The sequence below is a fragment of the Pseudopipra pipra genome, chromosome 17 (assembly GCF_036250125.1).
Source record: "Pseudopipra pipra isolate bDixPip1 chromosome 17, bDixPip1.hap1, whole genome shotgun sequence".
Taxonomy (NCBI): Eukaryota; Metazoa; Chordata; class Aves; order Passeriformes; family Pipridae; genus Pseudopipra; species Pseudopipra pipra.
This window is the reverse complement of record NC_087565.1, coordinates 6,088,235-6,115,029: the sequence shown is the minus strand read 5'-3', so window position 1 is coordinate 6,115,029 and position 26,795 is coordinate 6,088,235. Positions and strand designations below refer to the sequence as shown.

At 43.7% G+C, this 26,795-nt stretch overlaps 1 protein-coding gene across 1 annotated transcript in view; it reads right to left on the bottom strand.

Annotated features, from left to right (window-relative positions):
* Positions 1-15,760: 15,760 nt before the first annotated feature.
* Positions 15,761-26,795, bottom strand: part of TAF4 (TATA-box binding protein associated factor 4) — a 35,792-nt gene continuing 24,757 nt past the window's right edge. The window contains exons 7-16 of the mRNA XM_064674091.1: positions 26,313-26,402; positions 24,969-25,223; positions 24,640-24,784; positions 24,015-24,129; positions 23,205-23,374; positions 22,435-22,565; positions 21,683-21,808; positions 20,229-20,285; positions 20,025-20,144; positions 15,761-16,449 (exon numbers count right to left, since the gene is read on the bottom strand). Coding sequence (XP_064530161.1) covers positions 16,282-16,449; positions 20,025-20,144; positions 20,229-20,285; positions 21,683-21,808; positions 22,435-22,565; positions 23,205-23,374; positions 24,015-24,129; positions 24,640-24,784; positions 24,969-25,223; positions 26,313-26,402 — 1,377 coding nt within the window. The 3' untranslated portion in view covers positions 15,761-16,281. The remainder of the gene's footprint in view (positions 16,450-20,024; positions 20,145-20,228; positions 20,286-21,682; positions 21,809-22,434; positions 22,566-23,204; positions 23,375-24,014; positions 24,130-24,639; positions 24,785-24,968; positions 25,224-26,312; positions 26,403-26,795) is intronic.

The window sequence follows — 26,795 nt, the reverse complement described above, 5'->3', positions numbered from 1 at the left end:
CCCCAAAAAGCTGATGCATTAGATCCTCCCAACAGCAAAGCCTTCCTCTAAATCACATAAAGAAACGGTCCCTTGCTTCCATCAGCTAACAAAGTTTGAACTCCAAGGATAATGTCTACCACCAATTAAAAAGAAAAATGTGCTATGCCAAAGGATGCAGGGAGGAAATGGTGGCGGTGGATGTAACACAGCAGTGAGGGAAGAGCGTGCCTGGATGCTTGATTTAATTTAGGCTGAGAATTACATGCTTATCTACACTTTTTCCAGGCTAATTGGAAATTTCACAGCTTTTCAGGAGTGGCTCATGGACGATTACTGAGGTACCTGCTTCCTCCGACCCCCACAGTGCTGTAGGCAGAGTGGCAGCTGGGCAAAGTGTGGGATTGCTCAATTCCAGCTCATCATGGACCCAGGGATGCTTCAGGTCACCATGGAGCCAGAGGGCAAGGACAAGGTCGGGTGGTCATCCTGCCTTGGTGTCACCTCCCGGGAGGAAGAAGAGGAGAGCACAGACCCTCCTGCATCCCCGCCTATCCCGTGCCTGGAACCAGTCGTACAGCTGAGAAACAGCCTAATGCAAACACTAATTACCCTAATTTTGATACAGTCTAAACTTCCCACGCTTGGCTTTGTAACAGTAGTGCTTCTTTTCCATCATCCGGTTGGGTGTGATTATATTTAGGAGGGAGGAAGCACAAGAAAGCTGAGCTGAGCCGTGCTGGAGCCACTGCACGTGTGAAGGAGTTAATGCATTAGAGGCTGCGTTCCTATTATCTCACACCTTAGCCACCATATAATCAGACATAAATCCAATATGCAAAAGAGGCACTGCACAAAAAAAAGCACTTGAAAGTTGCTTATGGTTTTGTTCCATACAGACAGCATTGATCTCCCAAAACATGGGCATTTCAAGGTGCAAATGAGCCTTTCCTGTCTCTTACAGGCTTTTCTAGCACTTCGGCTTTGTGTAAGTGAGGTTAAAGAAGGTGTGAGAGGCACTTAATTACAAGCACACCAAATTCCTTTGACAAGTCCAAATGAGAGTTTGCCTAAGCAAGAATCATTTCAGCCTCAGCACAGAGCCACCACAGGCTCTGAACCATGCACGGGGAGGTGAAGGCAGAATAATTTAAGTTAGAGTCAGGGAAAACAAATCCTTTGACTGTAAAGTTCATCAAGGAGAGTTGCTGTTTTCCTACAAAGCTACTGATCTCAAGGGGGGAAGAGTTTGCAGATCCAGCGAGGGAAAAACACAGAAAATTTGCTCAGAAGTCCGAAACACAGGCTAAAATTAATAGTGTGGGAGCTAACGCTTGGGTGAGTGCTGCAAGAAATAGCCACCGAATTCGGAGCCTGAATTTTTAAACGAACTCACCTCATTTAGGCTGTGCCTTTCCTCACATTCACTTCCCATGAATATTCAAGCAGAGCAGAGAATTCGCTGGCAGGAATATTAGCGAGAGCAGTGCCAATATCAGAGCATATATTAGCTGGTACTGGAACGTATTCACAGGAAAGTGCATTTCAGAGCCATAATTGCACTCGGCAGTGCCCGTTCAGTGGGGCCTGGCAGGGTCCTGCCAGCGCTGGAGCCGCTGCCAAGACAGAGCCAGGGCAGCCCCCATGGATGTGCTGGGGTCCAGCACCTCTGTACACACCGAGCATCATCCCCCCAAAACCTGAATCACCCATGGGGCTGGCAGCCCTGCTCAGGGATAGCCATGGCCAGAGGGTGAAAGAAACAAGGGGTATAGAAAGGACACTGGAAAATAGAACCTGGGAGGGTCTCACCTCTAAATGTCCCTTCCAACCCAAACTATTCTATGTTTCATCCCAGGATGGGACACTGGGAGAAGACCAGGACCCATGGTTCCCCCCATGGTGACAGGGAGCTGATGGCCCCGTTGAGTCTGTTAATATTAATGAAGATGAAACCTATCAGGTCTTTAGCAGATTCTATTCTGCTCAGATGGGAAAGGAGCACATTTGTCCCCCCATGGCAGCAAAAATTTATTAACGTGCCTTTTGCCCAACACGCTCCAATTTCTTCATTCAGTTGAGTGTTTTTTAACGTGGAAATGAAAAACTGAAAGTCGTGAAAAATCCCGAGTGGGACAGGGCTATACCAAGGGCATTGGGTATTAGCTGGGATGGGCACAGCAGGACTCAGAACCCAGCAAACCTGGGAGTCCAGCAAACAAGGGGGAGCAGGGAGCCAGGCAGAGGCACCTGCTCACCTTGGAGGGGTGGCAGAACCAGCTCTGTGGTGTGTCCATAAAGCTCTGAGTGGTGAGAGATGCAAAAAACTGCAGGGGTTTCCTACAAGAGGGAGGACCACCAGCACCAGCTGAAGGATTGTCCTTGCAGCATTCACAGAATGGGGTCTGCAGAGCAAAATTTAAGGGATTTGCCCATGTGTGGCACCTAGTGGTCACCCTTCAAGCCCACTCTCATCCCCCTCCTCCCTAGCCAGCTGAAAGTGTGTTTCTGCTGAAGGGAGGAGAGCTTGTCCAGTGTTTCTTTTTTTGGCAAGGTCCATATATCTCAGGAAGCCTATAGCCAGTGAAATACATGACACACCGAGGGAAGTAGCACTGAACATATGGCTCTGTGGTGTAATATATTCAAAGAAGTTTGATTTAAAGGTAGCAGAGAGGTAGGTGCAGGTCCCACAATCTGTTTAGGGGGAGCAGTGCCTTTCAGAGGATTTTGAGGTTATTTGCACTGAAATCAGAGGTGACACCAAGCCAAGCTCGATGACACCTGTGCTGACAGTGTGGGGACGACATCAAAGCAAACTGCAGGAGATGCACCACTGTCCAGGTGTGTCTGGACTGGGCTCACATGGGACTGGTTCCACCCATGCTAAAAGTCTGGGTCGATGTCAAGCAGTTTCCAGGGCTTTTTTTGAGCTCCCAAACCATAAAACCAAAAAAAAAAATCACTAGAGACCATGTGCAACGTCCCCACCTGTGCTGACTCCTGCCCAGGAGCAGGAGGGAGCTGATGCTGAGCCTCTGGCCTGCAGCAGGGAGCTGCTGGTCTGACAAAGGCTACTCCACACAAGGTTTAAAAGAAATAATTAGGTATAGCAGTTTAAAACACACACAGCAGCATTCTGCTGGTCGAATGACCTTAATTAGACTGTAAAGTGTGGAAAATGCTAATAGGAAACAGTGCCTGCCTGGAGATGATAAATAAAATGCATTGATCTCTAAGTACTGAGCTGGCAATTCTTTGTTTGGAGGAAAACATATGATTAAAAGTAATCCAGCAGTAAATACAGAGCAGCCCCTCTGTCATTTGCTGTGGGATGGCCAAGCATGTCTCTGCCTCCAGTGTGGGACCAGCTGCACTGAGCTACAGGTCAGTTTTATATAGGAGCTTGTGATATAACTGTCCTTTCCAGCCTGAAGGTGGGGTCTGTGCTGCCATCGTTGTGCTGTTAGTGAGGCAGAGGGAGATTTCCCTGGAAAATCCCACTTGAACTCACAGACAGCGAAATGGAGAGGTCTTTGCTCACCTGCCTGTATCACCTCCATCTCCCACCTTGTGTCAAGGGCAGTCCCTCGAGGCCTCATGTGGTTCCCTGACAGCACAAACACAGCCCCTGTTTCCTCAGTGCTTCTATTCAAGCAGCCTCAAAGCCCGGAGGGTCAGTGCACTGTGCCAACATGCTCCAGGGGCACCCGGGGCCAGGTGGAGCCAAGGATTTAACACCTGCTCCCTGCCAGCCTGGCTGTAAACCAGCTCTCTGCAGACCCAGGAGTTCGTTACCAGAGTTGTTCAATACAATTACATTTTCTAGGGCTCTTCTGGGAGAATGAAGGTGAATCTCTGCAAGAGCAGGAGGAAGGAGGGTTTCAGTGCTCACCCATCCCAGGGCTCTGGGTGGTTTCCCTAGCAAGGGATGCTGGCAGCATATGTATCTTCTCCTTCACCCCACACTGCTTGAGAATGGATTTTACCCCCCACAAAGCCTCTTTTTTCCCTTTTAAAATAAATTCTCCAATGCTCCCCAGTGTTATTCCATCTGCAGTTAATGGGGCCACCAAGGCTGGCACATCCCCTCACCGCTGCCCCTCGCTTGGGGAACAGAGCGGGAAGCAAGCAGGGAATTTATTTTGTTGGTTTTGCCATTGAAGTAAAGCCCTTTTCATTTCCACACAGCTGGGGAGGTCAAAGACTCTTGGCAAAGGAGCCCCCAGCGAGCAGGGTTTCTTTAGCTGTTCAGTATTTCTCCTTTCCACCATTCCCACATCCACAGGGTGCTTTGCTGGCTCCTTCCCCTCTCATCTCTCAGTCTCCAGTGCTCCTGTGCCTGTCCTTTTCACCCCTATATCTCTCACAAAGCCAGAGGAAGCCTGGAATCATTCTGCATCTCTGTACCCCAGAGAACGTGCTGAGTGCCAAGAGATCAGCAAACACAGCACTGACATTGGATTTGGAGGCTACAGGCAAGAAACTTGGAGCAGTGTGTCCAGACCAGTGTCCTTGTAATTGCTCCCATCCCTCCTTTTCACCCAGAAGTGCCTTCTCTGTGCAAACTGCAGATTGGTTTTACATGGCACGTGCTTGGTTTATGATGTCTTTTAAGGGACTTCTCTGCAGAACTGTGTATTAAATTCCTTTCCAATTCTTGCTTGTTTTGGTACCAGAAGTGTGTTATCATACACCAGATGGAGCTAAATAAAAATACCACGAGTGCTGCAGTATATTGATGTGATAGATATATAATAATTAGATGTGCTGTAAAGCTATTAAGGCTGCAAATCTGAAGTATCTATTATATTTTCTCCATTTCTATTTCTACAACATCCCTCATAGCACGGTGACAACTGGCAGTGTTAACATCCACATACATCTTTTTAAGGCACACACAGGCTGTAATATCTGCAGGATTTATCTTGGTGTGACTCAGTCTATCTGATAATAACAGAATGAAAGCAAAGCCCTCTCCCTGCACAGGAGAATGCACCAGATCCAGATCCATTCCTCCCGGTCAGTGGGTGTGGGGGCAGCAGAACATCTGCGCTGCGAGGATGGGCAGGGACAGAGGGACAGGGGTCGGGGCGTCCAGGGACAGCGTTTCTGATGTGGAAGTGTCACCACGCAGCAGCCGAAGGTTTGCAGAGAAACCAGCGTGAGGACACTGCTCCCTGCCTGCAGGCAGCAGGAACACATGCTCCGTGCTGCTGCCTTGCATGGGATGCCAGCGGCTCCTCGGGGATTCCTCGGGATTGGAGGGCCCCATTGCACCAGCTCGGGGAGACTCAGTTTGAAGGGAGCGGAGACAAGGAGGAAAGAGCCTGTCTGAGCCAGCATGGGTGAAGGAGTTACCTATCTCCAGCAGGTCCACTGGAAAAACATCCCAGAACAACACATCTCTCCCGTGTTTTCCCCTCCAGTATTCCCTAAGTTAAGGGACCAGCACCCCCAAGCTTTCTGATGCAGCAACAGCAGCCGAGTGTTCAGGGGGACAAGCTGCCAATTTACCCAACTTTTGTGGAGAGACAGTAGCTGGCAGGGGATGCCCTGGCTGAGGCATCAGCCCCAGAGAATCCCTGCAATGTGCTCCGGTGGAAACCCACCCACGGCTCCTGGTTCTCCTCTGCTCCCGCTCCACATCCCACACACCCGCCCTGGGCAGCCAAAGGCACCCGGACTCGCACTTCCCTGTGCCACAAATGCCATCACCTACTCCTCTGCCCCCACTCCCTGGCAGGAGGATGCAGTTTCCCAGCCCTGGACGGTGCCAGGCACCAGCTCCAGCACAGCCACCCACCCTTTATCCATCGGCTTTTCCAACTGCCTGCGGGTTGTTGTGTTGGCGTTTCTCTCCTAAAACACTGGATTTTATAACTACCCTGCCATCTATGATGAGTGGGCTCTATTTAAAATCACTCTTTATGCTATTCAAAAAAACCCATTCCACTTGCAAAAAAAAAACCATAATGAAAATCCCACAAAAAGCCATCTCAGGAGCCCTGTGCCAGCTCCACACAGCACAGCAGTGGGTGCATTCATAGAATCACAGAACCATTAAAATTGGAAAACAAACCATTAGGTCCAACCTTTGACTGAAAACCACCTTGCCCACTAAACCCTGTTGTGAAGTGCCACATCTACTCGTTTTTTGAACACTTCCAGGGATGGTGGCTCCACCATTTCCCTGGGGAGCCTGTTCCAAGGCTTAACCAAATTCACCCTGTATGGACACCCAGGTGACGCCCAGGGTGGGCATGGCCTCTCTGCCCAGGTGCCTGTGCCCCACAGCCTCCCTCTGACCTGGGAAAATGACATTTTAAAGATTTTTTGAGCAGTTCAACCAGTCCTTCCCACCTTCCTGGATTTTTTTTCACTGGCTGCACAGACAGAAAAGCCAGACCCAAGCCCCTGGAGCCACAGCAATGCCCGAGAGCCACTGGGACTGGGCTGCAAGTGCCAGCTCAGTCCATCCACCACTGGAATCCCACAGAGGCACTGCTGGCCCCAGAGTCCTGCCCTCCAGCAGCAGGTCCCCCAGGACTGGGTTTCATCCTGCGAGGTCTGTACAGGGAGAGATGTGGTGAACTTTTTCCTTTGGACTAGGAAAAGGATGAGCCCATTCCCCTGCAGTATCAGTGGGATGCAGGAAAACCTTCACATGAGCAGGGTTGGCAGTGACCCTTGGATTCCACAAGCAGAAGCTCTTTGATCCCTCTGCTCTGCATCCCAAACCCCTCCTGGGTTAGCCCAACCCCACTGGATCCTCTGGAGCTTTGTCCCATAGGCAGGAGATATTGTGCCTGGGAAGGAATGCTGATGCTGCCTGTTCTGGAAGCGGTGGATGAAGGGGTTTTTCCTACCTGTTTAATTAAACATGTTACGAAACTGCAAGGGGGAGTTTATTGGTTCCCCCCCACACTTTCAATGCACTAGAGCTCATTAAAAAATAAAAGGGAGGGGGGTGTGTTTTCTGCAAACACAGCTTTCAAATAAGTCTTAATTTAAATAATTAAACAGGCAGCATTTATTTTTTGTGTCATTTTTATTTTCCTACCAGCTTCCTTGTCAGTTCAGCTCAGATGTGAGGTGTTTTGCAGTGGTGGGCTGGGTGCATGCCTGTGTGATGCCATGGGCTCTGGACCCCAAAATATGCTTCAGGAGTTTGGCACGTCTTGCCAAGACCCCTGGGAATGGTCCCATCCTGCCTGTCTTGGATGATGTTTCTGCCCCGGCAGGACACAATGTCCCCCCTCACTGTCAGTCTGCAGGGGCTGTGTTGAACTCAGCAGCCATCCCTTTCCCCACAACTGCAGCCAAACCTCCAGAGCTTCTGCTTTCAGTTTTCAAAGAGCTTTGGGATACATTAGACAGGATAAAAATTTTATAAGGGAAACATTATACACTTTTATACGTATAACCCTCATGTTTCAGGGTAAAAGGCACCTTCTAACTGCCTGGGATGAGGAGGAAACTCCTCCACAGGGTGCATTAGAGCCTAATTGTTTGTTATGGATGTCATGTGGTGCCCTGTAAGTTTTTAATAAAACCTCCAAACTTTCCTGAAAACACACACACTCAGAAAAAGTCTCACGGGACAGACTTGGCTCAGGGCAGTCATCAGCATCAACCACAACAGGGAGGGAACTGCCTGCCCGTGAGCCTGGGATAGGGCCAAGACACTCATGTGGAGATGGGATGGGGAGCCAAGGAAGGGCTCAGACACAGACCATCCCTGACATCCTGAGCAGGTGGGGTCCCCTCTGCTCCCCAGAGAAGCCCCTCTGCCAGCCCCTCTGAAACACAGTGTGTTTTTCCTGTCAGCACACGCAGCCAACAGCCGTGTTTGCATTTGAGTTGTGAACGGTTTCACATCCCCTAAGTGTCTTAAAGTAATACTTGATGATATTCTCTCCTTCAGTAAACATATTGATTAGATTACAAATAAGATTACCACTAAACACAGCCCTTCACAGAGCACGAGGCACCACCTCGGCTTCCTCCTGTCAAGTAGGTTCGAGTTCATTTGTTGCAGAAGCTCTTGATTATTGCGATTTAATGTGACTCTGCTCTTCCTTGCCCCCGGGGACACCAAACAATTAGTGGCTGCATTTTGGGGTGATTATAACACACCTTGGGGGTGTTCAGGAGGCAAAGAATTAAAGAGCAAAGGACTTAACGACCTAGAAACACAGCGATTCCCCGGCACGGCGCTGCCCGTGGGGTGGTGTGACCTGGAATCAATGCAGCAGTCGGGGCTGGGACATGACAGTGCTGGCAGCCAGGGCCAGGCCAGCCCTTGAGCCACAGGGTGACATTAAAGTGTGGCTTTGGGAGCATCTTGGAGGTCTGCAGTGACCTGGGAGAAGGGGCAGGCCAGCAGCAGGGATGGTTTGGAAGCAGGGTCATCCCACTGCCAATCCCACAGCCTGGCCTGCATCCATCTCTCTCCATCCCTGCATCCCTCAGTGATGGATGAGGGGAGAGAAATCCCACCAAAGCTCAGCTCAACACAAATTAATGGGATTTAGGGCCAAGAGCCACAGGGATCCTGGCTGGATCCAGGCAGCTGGGAAATCCACACCAGCCCACTCCTCCACATGCAGGAATTGTCCTACAAAAGGCAGGAAGCAGCAGCAAACCCAATAGTGACAAGAGCCTGTTCCACAGCCCCCACTTCCATGGCCTGACAGCACTCCCAAAGCACATTACTGGGATATTTGGGATTTTTTACCTCCAGCAGCCACAGCTCCTGCTCAGCTTATCTCCACCCTCTCCAAACACAGCTCACATGAAACCTTAAAGGTTTGTAACTTGTAGGAATTGCAGCACTTGAAAGAAGGGAAATTAGGAGGCAGTGGTTAAAATGTTGGTTCTATGTGTACCATGCTTTTTGACACTGATTTTCTCACATCTTGCCATCACCAGAAGTCCCCTTTGAACATCTCTGTCCTATTTGTAAATGTTTCTAATTGGCAGTTTCACTTTCTTCTGCACCTCCACTAATTCCCCCTGCTTGTATCTGCCTTTGCACTGGTAAGCTCAACTAACATCTGCTCCACTCAGCAACTGTGCCCTCCAAAAAGACTTAAATACATAAATAAGTAGTCCGGGGTAGCCTTCTGATCAAAGTCTTCCAAAGCATACTGGGCTCTCCTCTTTCCTTTTTTTAATTTTATCGTTTTAATTGGAGGTTTGGGTTTTTTTCCTGCCGCATCATCCAAGCTACATCCCCTTCTCTCCCCTTCCCACTTTCTATTATTTAGCACTCAGCAAATCAATAATTTATACTTCGCATTAAACAGAAGGGCATTGCCCCCACCGCGGCCGGTGGTTTCGGCAGGGCTGTGTTTCCCTGAGGAGGGATGGAGCAGGGATGGAGCGGAGATGGAGCAGGGATGGAGGACTCTGTCGCGGCGTAACCGGGCTCAGAGCACCATCTGCTGCCTGCCGAGGTGAGCCGACCGCCCGTGCGGGCTCCCAGCCCTTCCCTGAGCAGGGAGAAACGGATATGGTGCCCTAATGACATAACAGCAATTACCGAGCGTCTCCCAGCTGAGGGTTTCCACGTGCTCCCTCAGCAGGAATTCAGCTGAGGCAGGGATGGGATGCGGTCGGTGTTAATCCCCTCTGACAGGTGAAGGCATGGGACAGCAAGGACCACCTGCCTCCATGATCCCCCCTTTTTTCAACACTTTTTTCCCAGAAATCTTTATTTCCTTCTCCCTCAGCCACAGGGCAGGGAGACCCCAGCACTGACCTCTTTACTCCCTCCCACCCGGCTCTGCACTGACCCCAGCTCTGCCATTAAACTCATGCTGAGTGTTGAACTACTTTGTCAACACTTTTATTGCTTGTTTTTCTCTCATCTTCTCACACTTCCTCCCCCCACTCCCTTTCCAAATCCAGCTACAAAATACTGTGCAACAGAAATGTTCACTGGATACGTGGGGGGGAAAACCAGGAGCTTTCCTCGAAGTAGCTATTAGCACCACCACCCTCGCAGTGAGCATCCCACTGCAGTTTCCACACCCAGCACAAAACATCCAAGTGGGTTCCTACTGCACAGTTACAAAACAATTCCCTCTTACACCTCTAAGGAGCACTGGGTGACACTTACACCCCCCCCAGTTCTGCAAAATCAGCTTTTGTCAGGACCAGAAATACTGAAGATCTGGTGGGTCACAGAGCCGGCCCCACTACAGGCAGAAGGGAATGTCCCTGCAGAGGACACTTTATACATATAAAGCAGAGTTTTATAAATACCTATATGTGTATGATGTATTTATACACAAATATATATATATACAGACACGTATATTACATGTGTGCATGTGTCTGTCCATAAATTAGGTGGGCTGGGAGCAGGGGCAGTGCCTTGGGGCAGCCCACGCCATGAGGAGCCCCAGGGGCTCCCAGCACATCCTGACCTTCCTCCACACTTACAAAGCACCTTCCTAAAGCCACAGAAGAATCCAGCCAGGCCTATAAATCCCCCAAGACAGCAGTTCCCATCTCATGAATGTGATATTGGCACTGGGGGGCATGAATCCTCTCCTCACCTCCTCCACAGCCACTGCCCACCCAGCTGACCCCACTCACCCATCACACACAACCTTCCCCACACTCCCTGCCTGCTTCTGTTGCCAAGGAGATGGGGGGTGCTCACACAGACCTGCTTTGTGTTGTGTAGGTACCTGGTTTAGCTATTTTTCTAGGGAATTTATTTATTTTTCAAATTTATGGGCAGCCTCGGGCACGTTCCCATGGAGTGAAGCTGCTCAGAGCTTCCAGCTCACCCATCCCACGCTGCCTCACACCTCCACTGTCCAAGTCTCTCATTCCCTCCTTGCCAGCCATCAGCTCCTGCCCTCATCCCTACCCAGAGGAGTTCTCAGTCATTTTGCAATTATGGAATTGAATTTTGGGGAGTTTTTCTGGGATCAAGCATCAGCAGAGCTGGCCATGCAGGGACAGGAGGGACAGCCCTCCTCTGGTTCCTGGGGAGAAGGGGGCCTGGGTGGGAATGGTGCCCACCTCCACTGGCACACTCAGCTCTGACAGTACAACTGGTTTAGGGCTGTGCTCCAAACAGGGACCCTGAAATATCTGCATCAAGAATAAGCAAATATAAACAAAACATATTCCCACCACTCAAGAATAATAAGGATGAAGAAAAACTACTGTATGGTGGAAAAAATGCACAACCTCAAATCACACACGGCTGCTGTGCATCAGTGAGAATATAATTTTTTTAAGGAACTTAACTCTTATTTCTCAAATAGAAATTATGAATTCCATCAATTCCATCTCGAGGTGAAGGATCTTACCTGTAACTTGCCTAGGTTTTACTCTTGTCCCTCTCAAAGTGGAACAAAGGAGTCAAGGTGCTAAACAGTGACACACTCGACAAGACAGTAGGATTTTCATTTTCACTTAAAGAGGCTGTGCCTAAACATCAGCACGTTGCTCCCCTGGGAAATTAGATATATTGTTCTTCATATTCCAATCTGCCATAATTGGGCAACACTCCAACACGTTTGCTTGAAATTAGAGCACCAAATGCATCACAGCAAACTAGAAAGCACTCGCGACTTTTTTTTTCTTTGGCAACCTAATTTTGTTATTGGATTGAAAAAGTACATAAGTGCTGAAGTAAAACCATACAGCACTTTTACAGTGCAGTAAAAGCCAGATTTGTTATGCATTTATTCAGCACTTCCACGGCAGCGTGGTACATATCACAGCCCGAACGCTGCTCGCGTTGTTTGTACAAGTCGTCTATTGACTTCGGAACAGGGAAACTCCCAGGAGGAAACCAAACAGGGTGCAACCCAGCTGCTTACAGAGAGCAACAGTAAATAAGCCGAGCAGGAAAACAAAGGGAAAATATACCGTGTTTCCCAAGGAAAGCTATTTCTGAAGGAGCAGAACAAAGTAAGATCAGGCAGCGGCTACGAAGCCGCCCCACAGTGCCCTCAGAGCTCCTGCTCGCTCTCCCACATCTGAGGCAGCACAGGGCAAGCCTCTCTCAGGTGCCACAGGAAAAAAGGAACGTGACTGAACACCTAAAAGCAAGTTTTAAAGAATGCATTTATTCCCTTCCTCACAGGCATTGGATGTAACACTACCACACAAAATAAAGTTCTGGCTTGTCTCTGGCGCAACCCATTCCCAGGACACCAACTGTAGAGTGCAGGGTTTGGTCACTTCAACTTTGCAGGGGGAAGACAGATCTGTGCAATTAAAAGGCAGTTTTAATCCCCCAGAGTTCAGCCAGGGGGATATCCTAACCGGGAGGGCTTTTGTGTTGGGCAAATGAAAGGCAGGTCAGCAGCATGTGCTGCCCTCCTGATTCACCCCCTCAACAAACAAGAATCTCCCAAATTTGTCAGCTTGGCAATTTTCACAAACAGGGAAGCATCACTTGCTAAAAAACCTCCCCAGATACTAAGGAGCAAGCTTTACACATGGGGCTGCTTACATGACATTCCCAAAAACCTAAAGATTAGGATCAACCCATACTACTGCAACGTTTTCCTCTTGGCACTTTATAGCACATTTTGACATAACAAAATGTACTTGCCTAAAGCCCTGATGGGCAAAAGTCTTGGCACAAGCACTGGAAGTCTTTAGAGAAGGGGCCTTCCCACCTTGCACAAGCACAGGGCTCTGCACACTTACCTGGGCATGTGGGTCCACACTCACACACTGCAGGGAAATGTCACTGCTGAAATGCCATCGCCTCGTGTATCCAGCCAAGCTGCCACCCCACCCAACATACCTTCAAAGGTTAAGACTCTTCTCTGCAGATGGACAATAACTGTAAATGTAAGACAATGGTTAAAATTATCATTTGCAATTTAGAAAATCTCAAAACGTGGGAAAACTTGAAAACCTCCAACAAAATCTTAATTACTGTGAATGTAATGGCATTTATCAGGGCACTCAAGCATGCGTCTCTCACTACATATTTCAACAGGTTTCCTGTATCTATTTAATTATAAACCTGTGAAATGAGGAAAATAAGCTGAATTCAGAACCTATTTGTTCTGTTCAATTTTTGTGATAGAAGAACGGTATCAATTACAGTTATGCACTACCTAATCAAAGCTGTTAAAAAAAGAGAGATACCGAGACTTCTGTAAAACAGGGTAGAGAGCCCACTACAAGTCACACACAGGCAAGAGAGAAGCAACCTGTCCCTGGCATGGAGTTGAAAGTGAGATAAAATAAAAGTACAATAAACCTTCAGACTTGCACATGGAGAGAATGTCCCAGCTGTGGCAAACTTCAGTTTTGGGGGTCCTACAGGGAAGCTGCATCATTCTTTGTACAATGAAGATGGACAGTAAATTCCCTCACACATTAACCCTCTGGTGGAACTGCACAAGCTTTGGGGCCAGGAAAGAGTCACAATTTCTCTCTTTACAGGTCACCAACACAGAAGAGAAGTGCTGTTGTACACGTGCATTGCCCTGTAAATGCCACCTCTGCTCAGTCATGACTTTGCTTTGAAATGTAAAACTTCTGAGCAGCTTCAGAAATAGTTACCAGTTCTATCATTAGAAAAAAACAATAAATCAACAAAAATCTGCAACTGCTTTGCCATGAGAACCCCTCACAAGTGCCAGTGGCTGCATGAAGCAGTGTTCACTCCAGTACTGACAATAAATTAGGTGCCAGTTTCCCAGTCCAAAATTACATGAATTAGAACTACTGGAAGGAGATGGATGCTCCCAGCTTTTCAGGCTAAAAGAACAGGAACTTTTAAAAGCTGAGAAAAACTGTATAGAGTAAAGGGCTGACTGTGCACTTAAAACTCACGTTACTTACAACAAAATCAAGAGCCCTGGTCTTACAGATCTCTCCTTCCTCCCTTGGCCTCTCCAGGGTATTTCTAAGCTACTACTGAACAGGGAGTGCAAAGTACAGCACACCATGTCTTAACTTTAGCTTTTCAAATGTGTCTTACCCCCAATTTGCTGTTGGAAGCAACACCTGAAGGCCAGTTTCTTCCCCACTTACCTCTGCAGACGCTGTGCCAGTGGTGATTAACAATTACATCCACACCCTTGCTACAATTAAATGAAGGCTCTGACAGCGTTTTGGCCAAAAGCCAAAGGTGTTTGTTTTCCCCTTAATAACATGGCACAATTTGAAAGACAGTTTGGAGTTTACAAACAATGAAAGTTCTCAGGTCAGTGTTGTACAGGGTGTCAGGTGAGTCCATCCCTTTAGGAGCTAATCCGCTTTCCCAGAGACACTGATCTGCCGAGGGCTGAGTGCCAGATCCACAGCAGGGTGCTGGGGGCAGCAGCCTGTGGGCAGATTTGTCTGTGTGCAAGGAATAATCATCAAATTAATGTATTAGCAGGATTAGGCCCTCACAATTGTGAGTTAAGTCGCCCATGAGAGGAGGAATTAAAGAAAACCAACCCAAAAGCTAAATTTTCAGTACCGAGCATCAGAAATATTTCTCAGATTTTCATGCTGATAATCAAGTGTCCCTGATTATATTCTTTTATAACTGTGCTCTAAATTGTGTTTTATGTCCCATCTTCTTCTGCAAACCATTGTAGTTAATTGTGTTTGAGGAGTGGGTTGCCCTCAAGGAGAGGGTGTTTTATTAAACCTTCGCTAGACAAACCCCAAATATTTCAGATCTCTTCAGACACCTTCCCTGCTTAAAAAACAACCAAACCCACTATCCACTGATCTCAGCCCAAGACCCTTAAGACAGCAATTAAATGTCAAGATTCATAAAGTCACATACCTCCAAAACACTGACAAAACAAAGCAATATAAAAACACCCCAAAGTGCATCTTTAGGAAACAGCATCCCCTCAGGTAGACTCATCTTTTACTTTACCAAGAAAAATAAATCCAAGTGGAGAAAAGATTTAGAGAGAAAAATACATTAGCAAATACAGATAAATTTGTTTTTAATAAAGGAGTTAATTTTCTTTCAATCCTATATAAAACAATAGCAATTAAAAACTTCATTTTTGAAAGTAAAATATTTACATATGAACAAGTAACTGTGCAAAATTTACATGAAAAAAAAATGGAAAGACAGGATTTCCTAAAAGACAAAATAAAAGGGGTGTAACAGTTGTCAGGTGTTGATAAAAATACTGATCAGCATTCAGTTTACACGCAAGAGAGTTAAATTCTACCATGAGAGTTCACACAAAGAAAGCCAAAGTATTTACAGTCATAAAAGTACTATCAATAGACAATTTAATACAATAACCTCTGAAAATATAAAGAACCAATTAGTATATTTGTAATAAAAAAATAGGTACAAAGAAGGGACTTTGCTCTGGACATCTTTAAAGTAGGCCCACAGCTTGCATACAGTCTTTTAGCAAAATAATTATAGTTTACATAGCCATTTTTATGTTATGTGCCAAAAATTATGTACAATTACTGACAAAATACACCAACCATTTTTCGACACTTGATTCACACTGAGAAACAGTCTTTTGATGATTCCTCTCAACTTTTGATTTTATTTAATCTAAGCTTTCACTTTAGCTAAAAAACACAGTGCAAGTAAAATATATTTATGCTGAAAAGGTTTCTCTTTTTTTCCTTTTTTTCCTTTTTTAACTTTACAGCTTTACAAACTATAGCAAATAAAATGCATTTTTACAGATGCTGCTATAACATTCAGAAGTAACCCTCCTTTATGGGATTTCAGGGCCTCTAATAAGCAATAATGTGATTAAAATTGAGGTTATGTTTAAAATTAACTGTATATCCCTCTAGATTTTGAGCATTTTGGGGAAAGATAAATATTCTTTAAAAATCAGTTTGCTTTGCTAACTGACTGTTCAAAAAAAAAAAAAGCTAAATGAAATGAGGTCATCTGCTGTAGACATATGCCTATATCATGGATTTAGTTGAATAAAACTGAACTAAAATGAACAATTAATGTTGAAACTGCTACAGGGCTGACAAAGGGTAGCTAGTTATTTGCTAAACGATTCCATCAGTCTTTATATATGGCTTGTTTGGCAAGAAGGCCACTCAATCAAGAGATGAGTTAAAATTTAATTGTCCTTTTATAGTATCCACAGGCCTTGTAAGTATCCTCACTGTTACAGAAATGTATTTCTCTCATACTGAAGAGTTTATTTATAAACAGGAATATAAAACTGTTCCATGTAAAGAGGTGGTTGTTTTTTAAACAATATCCCATTTGCTTGTTACAAAAAGGCGTAATTTGCAAATATATTAAAAAATGTCCTCAGGCGTCTCTCCGTCAAAAATACCTTGATCTTTTCCATTTTACTTAAGGAATGCTTTGTATAGCAATAGTGAATGGCTTGTCTCTCGCTCATTTTCTAAACAAAATATGAGGTCCCTGAGGTTCACCCGCGTTATCCTTTGTCGCGTAAACTGTCTGGTTGTTCCAACTCCAGAGCTGCCTGGGACTGCTGCACTTGAACCAGATCCCTGGAAGTGAGAAGAACAAGGAAATCAGTCCATGCTCCCAGGTATTCCAAAACTTTTCAGAGAAAATGTGTGAAGTAAGAAGTAAGTGACTACGTACAGGAAGCTTTATGCTACCAGATTAGAGATTTTCTATTTAATTCTTATTTATAAACAACAGTTGAACAATTAGAAGTTTTCGGTGATATTTAATACAGACAAGAGAAAACCAACACAAAGCACAGCTTGTATTTTCAGGAAGGCACTAAGGACAGGCAATCCCAACAACCAACCCAAACAAAAGGGACAGAATTCTTCACAACACCAGCATAGAGATCCCAAGGGCAGCCCTGGAGTTCTGGATGACCTGGGGAAGAGTCCTATTCCCTGGACTGGGAGGCCTTGAGTAATGTCCTAGATCCCCCCAGTCTCTATGGCAGGGTGCCACGAGCTCTCCTTTTGGTGACAACAGCTGTAACCAAGCTCGGGACTATATTTAGAAGCAACTTGCCTGACATTCTCTAATGATGTCTGAATGCTTCTCCATCACTCAGCATCACTCATCCCTCTGCTACACACTGGCAGTTTCCCACACAAAGTGGTAAGATAAACAAGTAGTATATTATTATATTTGTCACTTAAAAAAAGGAGAAAAAAACAGAAGGGAAAAAATTGTTTGCTATTTTTAGAGATACCCCCATCCTTCAGCTCTTCAGATGCACTCTGTGTAATGCAACTGAGGTGTAAAGCAAGTCTGCTGGGGCCAACGCCAAGGTAATCTCACTTGCAGAAGACACAGTTCTGATAGGACACGTGTGATTAATGCAACTCTTGTCTAAAACTAAGGAGCAGGAAGGGCAGGGAAGGAGCGGCCCGGCAAGGACAGGGATCAGGGACTGCCGCTCCCGGCTCAGGCTGCAGTACCGCCCAGGGACCGGCAGGTGGCGCGCGCAGACCGAAATCCAGGCTTTTCCCTCAATTTTAAAACCGGGAATATTTCGGGCAGCCGCCTGTTGCTGACGGGTTATTTACACCTACGTAATGGATTCTTTTGGGAACAGGTTACAATTCTGTGGCTCGTGTATAGGTTCTTTTTTACCTCCAATTTAATTTACTAGAATGATTTTCCCTTTTCTTTTTTTTAATGGACCTTTGACACAGTGACAAACAGGTCTAAACACACTCCACTACAAAGAAAAGATTTATCTGCCTGAGAGCTTGGATAATTTTAAAAAACTTTTCTGAACAAGAATACCCCAGACTTAAAAAAGTCAAAATTTAGATTAATGCATGAGCCACGTGAATCAGGTGCTGAGGCTCACACTTAACATGTGAAAATAATGTGTAATCAGTGTAAATTATTAGGAAACCAACCTAAACTTGCACTAGAAATGATCACTCCAGGTTAGCAGAACACTGTGTTCAGTACAGGTGAAGCTGCTTCACCACACTGCCAGCAGTGAAGTCAGAGTTTTGATTCTCAAGCAAGTTACCTGTTGGCCCAGCAAACATCAAATCACCAAAATCCTGTACTGAGAACTGCTTAAAGGCTGGATGTTCAAAGGGATATTTTAAGGCACCTGCACAACTTAGGTCCCTAATTTCCACCAACTTCAATGGAAATTAGAAGATGCAGGAGAGCAGTGGATGCTAACTAGATTTTCTCAAATCCATACATACGATTACTGGACAATAGAAAGAATGGCTGTAAGGGGTTTATTTTTGGTTTTCAAATATCCTTTAGTTGAAACTCAAGCCTGATTTTATTCTCTAGACCATTATACTTTAAATGCAAAGGCAAAATTTGAGGAATCTTTAAAGACTATGCTACTCCTACAAGGCATGGAGTAAGTTAAGAAGCTTTTTGGTAACTTCCAGTAAAATCACAGGGACGTAAAACTCTAAAACTGACAGCAAACTGATTTGTTGAATTTGGAAACAAAACAGTGCAACTACTACTTAGAAGTGATTTTACATGTAATTAAGATTCAGTATTCCTAGACATCAAAAGCTTGCATTTACAAATCTGTGCCTAAGTAATGACAAACCTTATTTTCCACACTTCTTGTAATATGCCTTAACCACAAACTGCATACAAATGGTGACAAGTGGAGCCCAATTTAAAAATGTCAAGTGACACAGCAGCAAAAGCACAGCTGTGAGTATCAGATCAAAGGCAGCTGGTTCTTAATTAAACAGACAAAAAGATTAGATTTCCAGGGAACCTGTAGTTAATTGGTTAACCAGTAAGTGATTAATCCAGGATAACTAAATTAGTCAGATTTAGATGAAATACAAACAAGTGTTCACAGTAGATGTAAAATACATCCCATAACCTAAGTGACATTAACAGACCATTAAGGTGGCACAGCTGAGCATGCAGGAGGAAGCAATGCCAACATTAACTCTGCATGAGGTACTTCAGCATACTCCTCTGAGACAACTTCATTTGTGTACACATCTATCTTTGTAAAGTGCCCCATTCGGCAATTTTCATAATTTTAAACCACATTTATAAACCTTTAATACAGTTATTTGTCAGCTTATATAAAAATAAGTCTTATTATCAGTCACAGACACTTTAGGATATTTCAAAACTAAAAATTACTTTAAAAGATGCTCAAGAGGCTTGATTTCTTTACAAACAAAAATAACATTTACTAGTATTCAGATTGTTCCCTAACATTTTATATGAAGCACATGTAAATTATTGCTTCTAGAAATTCAGCATAAACCAAGGTAAACTCTTTTGAGGTTTTTCTACAGTATAAATGCTGTAGCACTGAAAATTCAGAATGCTCAAGGAATAATAAACAGAATTATTAAACTATTACTATCCTGTCACTTGCCATCAGGCAAAAAGCCCCACAGGGAAAAATTCTCAAATTATGAAGAGAGCTTTCGGCCCAACAAATGACAATTTTCAAGAAGATTTTGTTCTTTTTAAACAGTGGAGAAATCCCACATCGAATGTCTCATGCAGAAAGCAATTTTATATCATTTCATGTTTATTCATTTGTTTAGAAATACAGTAGGTAGTCCTCTGCCAGAATGTAAATTAATATTAAACGAATCAGACACTGAGCATTCTGATATTTAATCTGCAGAGAAATGTTTGAAAAGCCAGATTCAACAGTACAATACACCAAGGATATGCAAGAACACCATAATCAGATGGAAGTGGTCAAACTGATCTGCTGTGAAGACACTAAAACTAAGGCAACTCAACTGCTGAAGAAAGAAATCAGGCAAGTTCTACAACTTGAAGTTCCTGCTGTCAAACTTAGCAGTTGATTCAATTCTATCACCCCACCTACCTCAGCAGCATTACTCTGCACTCTTAGTTAGATTGGCTACAACCATAAAAACATCTTCCCAAAAACTATGGAGGTCTAAAACACAGAGATTTGTGACTACTCAGATTTTATTCCCGATGCCACTTCGCAGATGCTAAAAACCAATCCCACCCTTGGAGTGAGCAAATCTGAACTCAAAATACACTTGTGCTGCTCAGGGAGCTTCCACAAACTCGGGGAAAAGCTCTGAACAGAGAGGTTTGCACAGAGGCAGCAAAACCAGAGATGACCATGATACTGTACCTCTGTCCCTGATCCAGATCCCGGTGAGTCTACTTTCCTTTTCTTCCTGGGGCCGATGGCAGCTAACGCAGTCAGGTTGGCGTCCCTCTGCCTCATCTGGGCGAGCTCCTGCTGCTGCATCTGCATCATTTGCCAGAACAAGAACAGTTCGTTACTTTCCTTTCAATTTTCAAAATAAAAGTTCCTGTTAAGGTGAACACTCACCTCCTTGGCCTTCTGTTTCAACCTAAGCTGTTCTGGATCTTCTTGTCGAGATCGAGACTGTGTTGACAAAGGATGAACATGAAATGGTTGGAGGAAAAGAAAGAAAAATTAATTCAGTTACATAAGTAGTTGAAGGTTTTAAGTTTTACACAGCATATGAAAGCTTTCCCTAAACTCCAGCAGGAAGTGGGGAATACCTACCACTCCCTGAGAGGGCAACAGGGGAAAGCAATTTTTAAAAATTAAAAGAAGTTTTCCAGTTTCTTATGGTTTTTTTAAAAAGCACCCCCTTTTTCTGCTTTGTTAAAGATAGCAAAGGAATAGCCAGGCATTCATACCTTAAACAAAACCATTACAAGAGACAAATTACACAGATCTGGGTACAGACACTTTGCATATGAAAAGAGGAATAAGACCTGTACTTTTTGGAAAAATTCTTCCCCTTGCTGTGTAATTATGCACTTATTCAGAATAGATCTTTCTGCTACACCTACACATACAAGTCAGGCTCCTGTGTGAACAAACTGCAGCTGACTGACCCACAGACCATTTACATCAGCAACTGCCCATTTCACTGGGCACCTGCAATTCCTTGTGTGTGTCATACTTTTAGAATCACTGAATTGCTTAGGTTAGAAAAGACCTGTAAGAACATCAAGTCCAGCCATTTCCCCAGCACTGCCAAGCCCACCACTAAACCATGTCCCCAAGTGGCACATGTACATGTTTTTTAAATACTTCAGGGATGGTGACTCAACCACTGCCCTGGGCAGCCTGTTCCAGGGCTTGACAACCCCTTCGGTGATGAAACTGTTCCCAATATCCAATCTAAACCTCCTCTGACGCAACTTGAGGCCATTTCCTCTTGTCCTATCAAATCCTGACTCTTGTTAATCCCACCCATTCTTTAGACCAACAACAAAATAAATTTGGATTTTGACATTATCAATTCATACTGGATCATGAAATCAACAGAAGCCTTAGGTTGTTTTGTGAATTATTCTAGGGCGCTCTTATCTAATCATATTCATTCTATATTCACTGAGTAAAACCCACAGTTTAATGTTTACATCAACTGCTTCTTATTTATTGTATTTCTCCAACTTGTAAAAATCTTTCTGAGTTCTATTTCTAGTCTCCAAAACACCTATAACCTCTCTATTGCATTTAAGAGTACCAAGCTATAAATTCATCTTTTTCACAATGCAAAATGCAAAAACTAACTTTTAAGGCCTACTTTAATTTGGGACCATGCAATGGGACTGCTAAAGAAGCTATTTCATGTGCTTTACCACGAAAAGCAAAACAGTTCTAGTTAAGAACACATTCATCAAGTCCCATCTTTGAAGATTAGTCTTTCCCTTCACTGCAAGTGTTTTAGAAGGAAAAGAAACTCTGCTGTTTTGATGTCAAAAATGACACTTTGCGACCACGTGTGAAATCCAAGCACTTGCCTTTGCCGCGCGCATTAAAATTTCCCTTTCTTGTTCATCTTTACGCTGCTTTTCTATTTGATCAAGCTGTTCAAAGAACTTGAGCTGTGCCCGAACGTCACTTGCTTGTTCGTATCTTTCATCATCCTGAAAATACAGCAAATATGTTTCTCATTACTTTCTTAAAAACAAAGCTGTTAACTTGTACTGTACTGGGGGAGAACATATACATTCAAAGCTCCAGTGTTCACGGTGTCCTTTTCAGACAAATAGCAGGTGTATATTTACACCAGTCAAACCAGCTAGAACTCTTAAAAGCGTTTTGTTCTAGTCCATGAATCATCAGATTTTGACTTCTAAACTAATATCATCACAGCTTTAACCTCTCAAACATATTTCACAGAGCTGTGTGGCTTTTTTAAACGCTGCTCAGGCATTTGCATCTATTAAGAACACACATCTGTCACATAACAGTCTCTTGAGAATTCAAAGTAGTGCTTTTATCTGTCTGTCTGACTGTACAATCACTCAGACTCTAAACATTTGACATAATGAATAAAGGGGAGGGGCACAGTTTCTCAGCATTTGTCTTAAAACCATTTTGTATATGCAAGTTGAAAAGTTCTAGTCACCCATGTGTATTAATAACTTAATGGCAGATGAATCAGTCAAAGAGAATAAACAACACCTGAACTCCTGCATTCCAGCCAGCACGACAGCCTGCTGAATTCGTGCAATTTTGTCACTTTGTTTGTGCAATAAAATACAGTTACCTTGTAAGAAATATTCCTTTGTTGAGCAGTCTCTGATAACTTTTCCACGAGGTTTTGTAGTCTTTGTTGTGTAGCATGCGATACGTAGCTAACTACATCAGGATGGATTTCTGTTATTCCATGTTTTTTACCTACAATCAGGACAGAAGTCAGTTGTAAATAAATACGTTACAACAGAACTAAACGTGAGGTCATTCTCAGTCATGGAAATTCAAATGCCTTTTTCAAAATAATGCTTTCAGGTATTGCTCAGACAAGCATCAAATAGGAAATGGCATACACATGAAAATTTACATTAGTTTAACAAAAGTTACTGTATATTAACAAATGCTTAACATTTGTTAACATAAAGTTACTATATATTAACAAATATTACAACATAACAAATAACTGAAGATTGCTTTTTGTTCCACCATCAACTCTAAATTACTAAGTAAACCTAATAAAAGTGTTTCTGAGTTTATTTAATTGTTTATGTCATGTTTGTTACACTGTATCAATTTATACAGCCAGAATTTTAACCAGGTCAAGTAGTTTTGTGGTGATTGCCATCACTTTAGAAGACAATTCTATAGGTTTGCTACCTCTTGACACTATTCTACTTACATAAGCCAAGTGATTGCCCACAAGCATCAGAATATACCAGAAAATATCAGAAGGTAACAACTCCAGCTTTAAACCATTCAAATCAATTTCCATGGAAAATGCTTTGAATTAAACCCAAGAGTAGTAAAATTTGTTTTATTAATGTTCAAGATAAAACAACATACCTATTTCTAATATCCTTCTTTGTAAAGGTGCTGGGAAAAGGAAGGTTTCATCTTTACAGGACCTTGTTAATGTGCCCACCAGCTCAGAGTTTGTTGCCAATATCCGAGCACTTTCTTCTGACAGGTTGACTCCAGCCATTGATGCAACATCATTAATGTCATCATCATCCCTTAAAGAAAGGAAAACTTATTATAATACTGTATTATAATATTTAGTGCCTATCTGTGCAAACTGCTACAATATCACAGCTGCATAGAATGAATTCCACAATTCCTGAGCAACTCCACAAAATCAGAATATTTTTATTTTTGCATTTGATTTGCTTTTCTTACATGATAAAACTAATTTAATTGCAAATGAGAAATTACTCCATTTCAAAGAGCACTAATTTTGTAGTTCCTGCTTTTTCAAGATCCCTTCTTATGAATTGTTTCAACACCTTAAGAAACAAGAGACCAGACAAATCACTACCACAAAACAATAATAATCTGCCCTCATCACTTAGACAGGTTGTACATCCAAATAATTCAAGCAGAGCTGAGAGAAGCGAAGGAATGAATTCCATTAGCTTGTCTGGGCAGGAATTGTTTATGAGGTTTAGTGCCAGCTAAATGCTAAAACCAGTCTGGCACAAATATGTCCAGCATTGTCTGTTGAAGTCTTTAATGAAGAAGCAAACCTGCCCTCAGAATATCCACCTCTAGGTTACTGTGAGTTTCCCCAGTTGGATTCAGCACCACTGCAGCACCCAGGAAAGGCCCAGAGTTCAGCTGCCCAGGCAGCACAAGCACAAACATCCAGTGCCTCACCTAAAAGAGCCTCCCCCAGGTTCTTTCAGTTTATTCTTCTGAGCAGCAGCTACTTGTGTTGAAACAGTGGCAATAGCTTTGTTTCCAGGTAATACTGCTGGTTTTACCACAGGTACTGCAAGACAGACAAGATTTGTACATCAGTAAGAGTTCAGATTTACAAGCCAGTCACAGGTAGTTATGGCAATAGATCTGGTACAAATACTTTACCTCAATAGCTTCTGACAGCATTTCATCTAAAAAGCAGGACCCTCCCACACAATTCCAGCACCCACAACCATTTCTGACTGTAAATAATGCCCTGAGGAATGTGTATCCCCAGCCACTACGACACTACACACTGAAGATTTTAGCAGTAGTACAAAAGCCATCACGCAGCTCCAGGGCATTTAAGAACTGACATTCATAGAATCACAGAATGGTTTGGGTTGGAAGAGACCTTAAAGATCATCTAGTTTCAGGGCCTTGACACCTTCCACTAGACCAGGTTGCTCCCAGCCTCATTCAACTTGGCCTTGAACACTTCCAGGGATGGGATGCCAACTTCTCTGGACAAGCAATCCCAAAACTACACTTCGGGTAATGCCATCAAATAGGGCATTTACCAGGTATCTTGACCTCTTACCTGTCTGAAGTTGATTCAGTTGAATTTGAGGAGTTGTGAGCATAATACGACTGTGTGGCTGCCGCAATGCTACCATGGGTGTCTGTGTCAACGTTACTTGGGGGGGCCTTATCAATGCCCCTGCTTTCTGAGACTGTTGGATAACCTGCAAGTAACAAGGAAAAAATGCACTGTAAATAATCTGACAATCAAGTGGGAAGAACGAACCCTAACAGCACTTTAATCAAGATGGATTTTAAACTACACTTTTTTTCCTAGTAGCTAGTTTCTCTGAAGAGCTCAAAGATCTTTGAGCTAAACCACTTCAGGCTGCACTTCAGCTCACGTACCAGTGGCGTGGTCTGGCCTTGTTTACTAACACCAACTTGTGTGGGCTGAGTGAGGCTGATGACAGGTTGCTGGAGGGTGCTTGTGACAGTGGCAGTCGCCTTCCCCGCCGAGCGCTGCTGCGTGGAGCTGAGCAGCACGGCCGCCGCTGACGGGATCGTGGCTATCGTCGCCTGCGTCGTCGGCTGCTGCTGCTGGCTCTGCTGAATGAAAGCTGCAGAGTCTGGTGTTAACTGTCTCAAGGCAGGTAAACTCCTCTGGAAGAGAGGAAAGGAAAGAATTTCGTTAGGTTTTTTTTTTTAGTCCTCACACAAGGAAATATGAATTGGAGAAAAACACTGCGTTTCATTTCAATCTGTTGGATCGGTCCGTGTGCACCTGAGAAAAGATGGCAAGTGAGCAGGCAGGAATACCAGGCTGCTCACATTTCATAAGCAGGACAGAGGGACAATGCCTTTTGGATATCAAGGGCATCTAGGTTATGCAGCCTACCTGGAACCCTGGTACATACTTAACAACTCAAGCCCATGCTGCCCTCCTTGACTGTGCTTCTCCACACGTTCCCAGCTACATGTGAAGGCTTAAAAGACATACTGGAACACCAAGGAGGATTTCAGAATAGCTCAGAGACCACAGTGTTTTACTGGATTCTTAAATTAGCTGTTTTCTTATGGCAACAATTTTTATCCTCAGGAACAGCTCAAGGTTGAACAAGCATTTAAGAACCCAGAAATGTCAACACACACCTACAACTATATCCCTTAATCATACATTAGTCAAGCAGTTACACTCTTACTATTCAATGCTGTCGTACTTTCTATGATTTTCTGATGGTAAATGTTGTGGAATAAACACTAATTTGAGATGTGTCCAATTACTACAAAATTTAAGACAAATGTGATTTATTATTAAGAGGTGGTAAATTTCTTGCTTATCCGTACAAAGAGTTATACAGCCCAGGGAAAAGATTTGCCCATAAGGTAGTTTTCTGTATAATTCAATCCCTTGTTTTCTTTCCAGGACTAAAAAGAGAATAATAAATCAATTCATATGTTTGCTGGTCTAAGTCAGAGAAAGAAAACCTTTCAGATTTCTCAAAAGAGCTGTGATGTGACACTGGTAGAAATTACATTACTTACTGACTGTGCCAAAGAATCACACCAACAAACTCTTGGAACTCAGAGGTAAAAATACTTTTTAAGGGAGCAAAAGCCTAATCAGGCACCATTTAAAACTTCCCTTGACATCATTTTGGAATTCTATCTACACTGGTAAAGGATGTGCTTGTGTTCATTGCTGCTGATACATAAGCACAGAAATAAAGAAAAGCAGTGCATACAAGTTACCTTCAGGAAAGGCACAAGGTAAGGTTGAGGTGAAGAATTAAGTTCTCTGTACAGCCTACTGGTAAAGTCTTCTGGTTCAATTTTTCCATCCTTTAAAACGGAAAAACCAAATGAACAAACATTCAATACAAAAAAAAAAGGTAACAATTTATTGGAAATAAGCGGCTTTATAATCCTTCACTATTTTTAGTCACCAATAGCTTTATGATAGTAACTAATTTTACTATGAATTCCAACTAGGAAGACCTACAGACCTCTGGTTATCACATAACATCTGGAATATACAGCTCTACCTTACACTAAAGGTTGCTAACAACGAGGCTAAGGAATACTAGTACTCATTCCATAAATATTAACTATATCAAGGTTTTACATCTGAATCATATAACATTAGTTGTTTTTTTTTCTAAAAACCTGTGATTTTGTACAGTCAGCTATTGCACTGGTTGTAATGTCTTGTCCCAAGTACATAATAAATCTTTT